The 10,451-nt window shown below is 49.6% G+C and overlaps 1 protein-coding gene across 2 annotated transcripts in view; it reads left to right on the top strand.

The window, feature by feature from the left end:
* Positions 1-1,163: 1,163 nt before the first annotated feature.
* Positions 1,164-10,451, top strand: part of Pla2g4e (phospholipase A2 group IVE) — a 34,250-nt gene continuing 24,962 nt past the window's right edge. The window contains exons 1-3 of one of the 2 annotated variants that reach the window (XM_076848507.2): positions 1,164-1,234; positions 7,178-7,187; positions 7,656-7,728. In XM_076848507.2, the coding sequence (XP_076704622.2) occupies positions 1,164-1,234; positions 7,178-7,187; positions 7,656-7,728 (154 nt within the window). Of the gene's footprint in view, positions 1,260-7,177; positions 7,188-7,655; positions 7,729-10,451 lie in introns of both variants that reach the window. The other variant, XM_076848506.2, reaches the window with a different exon arrangement.

The following is a 10,451-nucleotide window of genomic DNA, read 5'->3' as shown; positions in this document are numbered from 1 at the left end:
CAGACCCTCTGAGGGATTGGATGCATCTCACTCCCCAGCTGGACTTCAGCAACTTGAAGGCTGAGTTTTCCTCTCTTAATAGCACATATGCAGTAAGTGCTCATTATGTGCACAAATGAGAGTGAATTTGTGGAATCTGCTGAGGAATGTGGGTGCTATACTTGTGTACTTGGCAGTGAGTAAATGGCAGGACAGGAGGGAAGCTTCCAGGTCAGCAGGCCCAAGGCCCCATCCTCTCTCTGGAGGGCCAGGCACATGAAAAGTCTTCCAGATACCACTGACTGGGTCCCATCCTGGCATTTGGACCCATTCTTCCCTGTGTTCAGATCTCACCCTGAGTTCCTTAAAATCATTCCTATCTATGGGCCAGAAAAGCCGGTTGTGGAACCTCAGGCAAGAGTTCGGACAGAAACTCCCATTTACACAGCCAGCAGTTGAGCAGGTGAAGCCGCCCTTGTCAGGCCAGAGTGAGCCAATCACCAGGCCAGAGATAAGAATCATCCGGGTGGGGCAGGTGCATCCTCCAAGTTGCCTGAGACCAACAGGGGCTGGGCACACCCTCTGCACCTGACCCCCCAGGAGGTAGGGAAGGGGCACTGCCTCTGACCCTCTATTCAACAAGTCTTCAGGCAACTATCTTCTTTCTTTACCCTCTAATCTAGGGACCCTGATCTGGTCCCTGCCTTTCATGAGGTCCCCTCCCACAGTTCCTGGGGCACCAAGCCCTGGCACTGAAGGGGAGTTAGAAGGGAGGATGCCATCCCCTCAGAGGGGTATCTTTGAAACAAGACCACCATGATCTGGAGAGATAAGGATTGCCCAAGTCATGGCTGGACCAATCCTAAAGTCAAGAAGGTCCAGCCGCCTCCTTTTTGCATTGCCTGTACCTTAGATAGACTGGTCATTCTAAGCAGCTTTGGCTGCCAACAGCTGAGCCCAACATCCAAAGCCCCTGATGGTCCCTGAATTTCTAAGATCTAAAAACTGTGGTTTCTTTATTACTGAGGGACCCAGGACCAGGCAGGCACCCTATCTGTCTATCCACCCCCCACTTAACCACTCCTCAGCCAATCCCAGCCACTGCCAAGAGGCATCTGGTGGGGTGGAGCTCTGAGTCAGAATATAAGTTCCTGATCTTGCCACTCAGCTGGAGAGCCATCGAGATGCCACAGAGGCAGGTACCTGCCTGGGTCTCCCACTCTCTGCCAGACCCGTGCCAAGCAGAAGATGACAGGCACTTGGCCCCCTGTGCCTTAAAGGTGAGGGTGCAGTGCTAGGGGGATGGGGCTGGAGGCTGAGGGCCAGGGAGGCATGGCCATGGAATGAGGGGCTGGGGCTGGGGGCTGAGAAGAGGAGACAGGCCCCAGGGAGGAGTAGAGGCCATTATACTCTTTAGAGACCTTGACTTAGAGCCTCTCTCTAGCCCCTGAGGGAAAAGGTTTGGCCCAGTTGGGCTTCTGGATGGATGGCCCAGGCAAGAGTATCCACAAGCCCTACAAGGCTACATGCAGTGGCTCAGGGCCATCCTCAGGGGCCAGGTCAGCACCAGGGTAGACAGTACTGCCAGGTAGAATCCACATTTGGCCTGTCCTGGTAGCAAGTGGATATTAACCCAGTGGACATTCTAACCCAGTGTGAGTGTGTGGTGTGGTGTCACTGTGGTGAGAGTTTGTGGCATCACCAGTCTGTTGCCATCAGTCATAAAGTTGCCCACCTGGTTTACAGTCAGGGCTTCTGAGTCCAGCCAAATCCACAGTCTCCCAGAAAGACCTCTGGGCAAATGGATCAGGTTGCTAGCACCTGAGACCAACTCTGTACTGGATTTCCTGTCTAGGCAACAAGGAGATGACTTCAGTTTCCAAGTTTACCACAGACACCACATGGGCAGGATTATTAACTAACTTCTCAAAGAAGCAGCTTCTTCACTCTCCCAGAGCCCCTCGCCCTGCCCACACTGAATCATTGAAGATGAATGATGCTCTGAAAAGGTTTTTGTTCCTTTGGGGTGGGAGATGGAGACTCTGTTCAGTCTCCAAGGAGCCCAAGGAGGGGAGCTCCATGCTGGAGCTACTGCCCTGACCAGGATGGACATTCCCTCCAGGGGTGTGCCCAGAGTTCCCCAGAGGAGACATTTTCCCCAGAGGGGGCAGAGGTTACCTTGAAGGGGACCTGAAACGGTTGAGAGCTGAGGGTTCAGAGTGTAGATCTACCTCTGCAAGCCACACTTGTCCCTTTTGGGTTCATGTCACTGAATGCTGGGATTTCTTGCCCTGACCAGTCACCTAACCTGGCTGATATGAAGGAAAAACAACCATCTGGCTTCTCTGGGGTGACCTCTAGTCTAAAATGTTGCTCAAACTGTCTACAATCTGTTCTGAGGTCCCAAAGGTACCCATCCTATTGGGGAGGGCCCATGTATCCTAGAAATTATCCCCAGGTTGGGCTGAGCTCTGGCCCAGTGTTACAGGGAAACAATGGCTACACCCAGCTCTCCAGGGAGGAGGAGGTGGCAAGCCTGCCAAGCCTGCCCTGAGACGTCCTGGGGAGGGTAGCTGTCTTCCCTTCTCCAGGCCCCCAGACCGTATAGGATGGTCTGTGAGGAGATGCCTTGCCTGATGGGCCTCACACCCACCACATCTGAAACTTGGTGGTCAGACCCTCCCTCATCCTCACCTCTACCTAGAAGACCATCTGTAACTAAATATTCTTTTGACTGATTTGTGGTAACAGCTGGACCCTTGGGTATAGAGAGAGCTCCAATTTAAGGCTGAGGTTTTATTCCAGCCTCTGCCAATCACTAGCCCAATATATGACCTGGCACAGGTTCTTGGCCAGTGTTGCTCATGCATCATGAGACCCAACCTCCAGGTAAATGGAAAGTGTACCAGAAAGGCAGATAGACGTGCACTTGGGTTCTGGGTCCTGGCTCTACTACCTGTAGACAGTGTGAGTCTGTGTGAGATATAATCTCTCTAACCTCAGGCTTTTCCTCCATGAAACAGGGATAATAACACCATCTTAGGAGGCTAGCTAGAGGGTTGGGCCTCCAGGGGAGGGTAATACATTTTGTTCTCCACCCCCACCAAAAGTCATATCTATAAAATTAGGGTGGGAAGGGGCCGTGTTGGAATGTAATAACCAATCCTGAGATTCAGCTCTTTTCCGTATGAGCTAGCAAGGTCCCCCGTCCTGACTAGGTCTCAAGGGGAAGTAGAGTTCTGGCAAGATCAACCCTAGAGGTCAAGACCAGGAAGAAGGCTGGGGTTGGATGTATCTATAGTCTGGGAAGTGGGGTTCTCTCTCCCATGTGGCTTTCAGAAACTGAAGCCCGTCTTTCCTGGCACAGTGTACCATTTTGTTCAAGTGGCTGAATACAACCTCTCTGCTGCTTGGTAAATAGTCCCTGCCTTGACCTCCAAGCCCCTGGTGTTCCCTGCTCCCCATCCCAGGGTCTTCCCCAGGCCCTGTGTACTGAGGATTTTTTCCATCCCTAACCCAAAGCTGCAGCTCAGTAGCCTGGTGCCTGACCATGCTTATTATTAAAAAGTTTTACTTTCACCTTGATACCCAATTCTCTTTCTGGGATGGACTTATCCAAATCCCTAAAGTTTTACTACACCACAAATACTCCATAACCTTGTTTTCCACTGGTTTCTGGTTTCCATCTGCATATTCATAGACACCAGGCTGTATTTTTTTGCATCTTACTACTATAGATCAATTACCTCTGGGGCCATGAATTTTTGGTCACCTCAAACACCAATCCTGTTGAGTTGTTTTATCAGGAACATACTATGTACATTCTTTTCAATCCAAGGTCATTTTACATAGGCCCAGTTCCTGGAATTCACTTGGTTCCAGACTCAAGTCCCATAGTCCTTGCATACTACTATGGTCCCTCTGCAGTGTCTCTCAAACTCCTTGTAGGCTCTATCTGTAGCTGGTGAAAAGTAAGGGCACTTTTTGGAGTATTTTGAAATTGGGTCTCTCCCTGAAAATTCCTGAACTAGAAGGTGTGATCCGAGGGGCAAGGAGACCACTGAGGAGTCCTCTGTGCCTACTAAAAAATGGTAACTTCTCTAAGGACTCTGATAGTTGTGATGTGCTCTAGATGTTCACCAAAAGGGAATGTTCATGGAACACATCAATAGAAATGTTAGTTAAAACACAGCCAGTAGATGGACTTCCAAGTTTGGGGGTTATTTGGGGGCTTTGGGAAGGATTCATAGTAAATAGTAGTCTGTTAGAAAAATTGGTTCTGAGAGAAGAAGACCAAGGAGAGGAGATGAACACAAGCAGCATCTGCTTTGTGATCACCAAGGACCACTTTCAGTAAGGTGAGGGTATAGCCGTGGTCCTGAACACAGCCTTGAAGGTTGGAGTCGTATTCGAAGTCGAAGTTCCTCTGATTCTAGCTCTATGTCAAAGGACTTAGTCCCAGATTCTCCATCTGTAAAGTGAGGCTAGTCAGAACTGCTCTACAGGGTGATTGTAAGGATTAGGCAAAATTGTCTATACAGAATAAGTGCACGGCATGGGGCATGTGGTAAACCCTCAACAGATGGCCACTTACATCGCTATTATTGTTGCAGAGTTAGAGTAGGATGAAATGGTTGACTTCATTGGCAGATAATAGGCAAGAATGTTTCCTGGAAGGCAGGAGACGTTGGGTGAGGTCCCTAGAGAAGCGGTGGATTCTCTTTCTCCCCTAGAACAGACAAGGAGCCAGGTTGGGCCACCAGCAGCCCCTCCTGGTGGCAGGAGAAGGGCTGTGGTGGTTGAAAGGGCCGTGGGCCTTGTGTTCAGAGTCCTGCAATGTCGAGGACTGACCCCTGCTGGGGTGAGACCTTTGCAGCTTCCCCCCGGGACTCCAGCTGCCCTCTGAAAAAGCAGCCAATGGGACCAGACTTGCCAGGACCACACTCCTGCTGCAAGTCAACTCCTGCCTCCTCACCAAGCCAGACCAGGACCCACTCTGCCCAGGAGGGAGTGAGAAATGAGGAGCCCACAGTACTCAGAGAGCTCCTGTGTTTCCAGAACAAGAAGAGAGGCAGTGTGAGTGAGCTTTGGCTCAAGTCAGGATGCTCATAACAGAAAGCTGATAGAACAGGTTATTCTTCATGAATAGTCAATATTTCAGAGTTAATTCACAAGAGGAATCCTTGGACTTATGTGTGACTGTAAATTTGACTTTTCGTTTTGAAGCAGCTGTTGGGGAGAGGTGAGGAGAGGAAGAGACCCTGAAATTACATGTCTATGTCAGGATTTCCCAGAATCATCATTCTCTTGTTGCTGGTTAGAATTAAGCACCAGAGGGCTGGGGATGTGGCGCAGAGCAGAGCACTTGCTTAACATGTGTAAGGCCCTGGGTTCAATCTCCAGCACTGAAACCTAAGAATTAAGCCCCAGAAAAGTTTGGAAGGACAGACAGCAAAGTAATACTGCTGATTGTCTCTGAGTGGTATGGCTATGGGAACTCTGCATGTGTGCGTATCGAGGAGTACTGGGGACTGACCCATGGGCACTTTACCACTGAGCTACATCCCTAGCCTCTTTTATTTTTTTATTTAAGTCAGGGTCTCAGTAATTTGCCTAAGTTGGACTTGAATTTGCAATCCTCCTGCAAGTGGCCTCCTGAGTAGCTGGGATTATAGGTGTGCACTACCATACCTGGCTGGGAACACTTGTTTTCTTCAAACTTTGTTTTTCCCACAAACCTCAGTACTATTTAAGGAGAGAGAATTGCATCCTCTAAAACAGGCACAATGTGGTTCTAGCTGCACAGAAGAGTATATGCTGGGTGATAAGCCATGGGTTCTAGTACAGGGCCCTCTACAAGCAGACATTGTTAGGCTGGAGGAGTCAGGATTCAGGGGTGTTTGCTGTGGGTTCTGAAGTGGAGAGTAGGAGACACTGGTTTTAGCCTGGATAAAACTCTCAGGGAAATTCAAGTCTGAGGTTCAAGCAGGAAATGCATGAACTGCAAAGAACTGGGACCTGAGGGAACAAGCAGGAAGCTTCCTTGGTATGCTGGTTCAGAGCCGGGTGAGGAAGAAAACACCTTGCCTTAGCAGCCTCAGGTCTTGGGAGACCAGAAGAGTCTTCCCAAGTCCAGAAACATAATGGACTGTGGGGAGGCTTCTGGAACCAAGAAGATCACAATCCTTGGCAGCAGGAGCCTATGGCCAGCTTGACCTGCTCAAGCACCTGCTGTCCTTGCCCTCCACTCTCAGCCTCTCAGCCTCTAACGCAGGGCCTGACCCACAGTGGGTACTCAAAAATAATACCTGGAAGTCAAGGACTGAGAAAATTATTCATTCTTGCAGAGAAACAATTGGAGAGGACACCCCAAGTGCAACAGAAGCAGGGAATTGTGTCAGTGAGAGCATGTGGCCCTGAGCTCTGGAAGCTCCCCACTACAGAAGCTTAATAAACACGGCCTTGAAACCTGGGGCAGAGAGTCATAGGCAGAGGAGGACTGAAGGGAGAGGACAACTGTGGTTTTGTATGCAGAAAAAATTATTCAAGGACACTTTGCAGTTACAGGTTAAAGAGAAACTAGTGAAGCTGGCAGAGGTGGTTTCAGGGCATCTAAGAAGCAGAAAGTAACAGGGCCTGAGGAGGACAAAAGTGGACCAGAGGCTGTTGTGTCATTCACAGAGGGCAAAGACAGTTGGGGATGGAGGTGGGCAGGACTAGGGAGCCACACCCTTTGCCACCATTACTGGCTTATGGCTTGAGATGATGGCAGAACTCCCTGAAAATGATCAGGAAAAGAGAAGTGGAATAGGAGACACATCAACTCCAAATGAGCAGGGCTCAGGGTGTGTCTACACCCCCAGCCATTGGTCTGAAGCAGGCCCCTGGGGTAAGTGATACCTATAGAGGCATCTGGCAGACATCTGTCATCAAATCAAGGATTACTTGAACTTTTGCCATAACAAAGACAGTTTTGCCATAACAAAATCAGCCAAAACACAAGTGTTAATGGTAAGACACGGCAAAGAAGAAAGAGACAGTTATTTACTGGGAGGAAGAGATACAATGACCAGAAAGATTTGTGGGAAGATGCTCTGAGTGGTGGTGGGGGGCTGAGGGGAAAGGGAGATGCAAATACTCTGGACTAGAGCGAAGCATCAGGATGGTGGTGGGCACCTAGCCTGGGGATTCCCAGGAGGTGTCTGGAAGTGGCCAGTCTATCATCCCTCCCAGTTACACCGTACATCCTCCTAACTAAGCTTTGTCCTAAGCAAGGGTAATTTTTCTCTGTGTGGGATGGGAATAAGAAGTTATTCAATGAAGGAGCATGGAAACACATCAGGACTTCCTTGCTATACTGTTCCTTGTGTGTTTGGGGCCAGAATATTCGTTCATTCATTCACCCATCTAACAAACATTTATTGAGCACCTTCTATATATCAACATATTGCAAGTACTGGAGCCACAAAGATGAAAACCCAGACAGGGTTCTAGGATCTAGGAGCTTTCAGAACCTGAAAAAAGACAGATACTAATCAAACAACGACAAAACAGCATGGAGGCTATTGTAATGCAAGTGGGCTGGGGGACAGGAAGGCATGGTGGGGAAGTCACCCAGGGGCACTGGACATGGGGTGATGCTTGAATAATGAGGCCACTGTCCTCTCAATCTGTAGGATGGGTTGTCTCCATGCCACCTGTTGACAGTGAGGGTCATCCGGATGAAAAATGTCCGGCGGGCTGATTTGGGTGAGTATCCTTCTCTCCCCCACTACTTCTCTGCTTGTGGGACTGTTCTGGATATGATCTAACTTGCCAGGGATGGTAGTGTTTCCTGGCAGCTTCACTTCCCCTTCGTCCTGGTTCTTACTGCATCCCAGGCCATAAGCTCCCAGGGAGTCCTCTGTCTCAGGAAGATACAAAGGCATCTGAGAGGGCAGGATACTTCCCGCACCCATTTTTTGGGGGGCTTTCCAGGAGACCAGCCCCTTCCCATGTTGCTCTCACCTTGTCTCATCCAGAGAGGAAGCTTGCCCCGCCTACCCTAGGAGAGAAAGCTCTGAGAACTGGAAGCGTCATGAAAGGGCCCAGATGTAAGCATCCAGAGACGTAGGAGCCTGGCAGGTGGGGAGGCTGCCCTGAGGGAGGGTCCTGTTTCCTGAGCATCTGCCAGGATGCCCATACACCATTTGATCCTCCCAACAACCTGAGTAGTAGTCCTGGGACGCCATTTGCCAGTGAGAATTAATGATAGCTTAAGGTAGAAATGGCATTTGATCCTAGGACTGGAGAGCTGGGGAGGAAATGAGAGGGAGGCTGGAGGCCCAGAAGCCAGGCAGAAGAAGTGATGAGGTGCCTGAGTTTTGCAGAAGAGATTACATGACTCCCTGAGAGATCATATGCAGATGATGCTGGAGTATAGGTGGGAGAGGTTGAGAACCTGCAATGCAGGGATATGGGTGGAGGAGGGAGGAGGGAGACACCTGCAGCCCCAGAGATAGCAAAGAGGATTCAGACTAAGCCTCTGGAAGGTGCAGTGTCAGCAGGAGCAGTTCCAGCTAGGCTCAAGCGTAGGCCTGAGTCTGCCAAGTGGCCTGCCAGAAGGCCAGGGACCTCTCCTAGGGCTTCTTGGGGCTTTCCCAGCCCACCAGTGGGTAATCTATGGAGCCAGAAAGTGTCCCCTGGCCCAGGGCAATGGTCACGTCTTTTCCTTTCTTGCCCATTCCATGAAAGTAGATCGTTCGCTTACTTTACTCCTTCTTGGGCAGAGGTCACCCTCCCTCAGGGATAGCCCCATTTCCACATACCCACAGCAGTGACTTGCCTTCCTGTGGCTTCTCCTGAGGTGTGTCTGTCCCAGCCCCTCCAGTCACCCTGGCTGCACAGTCTCATTCTGCATGGCTGCACCTGTGTGCTAGACCTTCCCATTCCCAGGGCCCTATTTTCTGTCTTATCCCAGTGGGGCAGGCTGTGATTCGGCTCTGCCAGCCTCCTCTTCCCCCTTTTCACACACCCCTCTGGCACACAGGCTGCCTTTGGGGGTCTTCTTTGGGATCCCCTTTGTGGTTTATATTATCCTAAGGAACTGGAGGGCATATGTGGCATCTGAGTACCCAGCCTAGGCCTGTCAGGTCTATATTCTACGGTTGTTATGACTGAACCATGTCACTACTTTTCTCTGGTTAGTTTGGAGACTATCCCAATGACTTTAAAGTCTTAAGTCACTCTTGCTTGAAATTGTTCCCTTCTAGCTTTCATTGGAAATGAACAGCTCTCTGATTTAGGCCTCTAACCATGTTTGCCATGTTTCCCAAGATTCCAGAAAGGGTAATGGCTGGGAATACACACAGCTTCAGAGATGACCCCCCTCACCAAGAACTGGAAGAGCACTGGGACTGGGAGACAGCCAGGCCTAGAAACTTCCCCGCCATCAGGAGTTTTTATTCCTCTTGGGAAAGCAAATTAAAACCCAAATCAGCACTCCAAGGGCCATCGGGTAGATGTCTCCAAAGGTCCTGGGGAGACAATGTTCTGAACGCCTGTGAAGATAACTGAGTCATCTCTGCCACCCATAAGCCAGGAAAGGAGACAAGTCATTCATATGACCAAGCCCTCTATCACCCCACCTGAAGTAAGAATTGGAATCTGTCTTTGCCTGGGAAGTCCCCTGAAGTCCCTGAAATTCTCAGATTGCATCACCACTGCTTTACCATTCCTTTTGGCCAACACAATTGCCACTGTCCTTAGAGTCAGCTAATGGTGCCTGCCCAATTGTCACCCGCGCCCAGGTGATCTTCCCTTCCATCACCCTCTCTCCAGGATTACCTTATCCTCACACTGTACTCTCTTTATTTCCAACCATTTGTATATTTGGCAGGAGAAAAAAACTTTCTGCAAAAGAACCAAAAAACAAATTAATGTTTAAAGGGTGGATATCTGATCAATCTATTCTCTTCAAGGAGTATTTTTGTCTTAACTAGAGATTTAAGTCTTAGGCCAAAATACTGTGTTTTATTTAATGGATTTAAGGGGATAATTTTAGGCATGGACTCAACTGTAGGCATAGAAGGAAACAACTGTAGAGGGAGGAAGGCCCTCAAGTCATGAATGCTCAGCAGACCTTTGTAGGTACAGCACTGGTCAGTCACTGCCTGCTGGCTCCCACCATACAGGAAGCAGACCTGAAGAGAATTTCCAGGCCCAAGAGGAAGGGCCAATGTCTAGGAAAAGCCAGAGGGGCCCGAGAGGGCCAAACAGGTCCCTGATGAGTCTCCCTATGGGCAGAGCAATTAGACATGTTGACCTGCTTACCTGGATCTGCAGTGACTCAGCACAGAATTTCTCAGATACTGATACAACAGGAAGTTGAGCTGTTTCATTCATTCATTTATTCTAGCCTTATCCCAAAGGGTGGAGACACACAACCTCCCAGCCCTCATGGAACTCACAATGTGATGGAGACAAATGAGTGG

The sequence above is a fragment of the Callospermophilus lateralis genome, chromosome 3 (assembly GCF_048772815.1).
Source record: "Callospermophilus lateralis isolate mCalLat2 chromosome 3, mCalLat2.hap1, whole genome shotgun sequence".
NCBI lineage: Eukaryota > Metazoa > Chordata > Mammalia > Rodentia > Sciuridae > Callospermophilus > Callospermophilus lateralis.
Note: the sequence above shows the minus strand (reverse complement) of the source record. Positions and strands in the feature narration are given on the sequence as shown.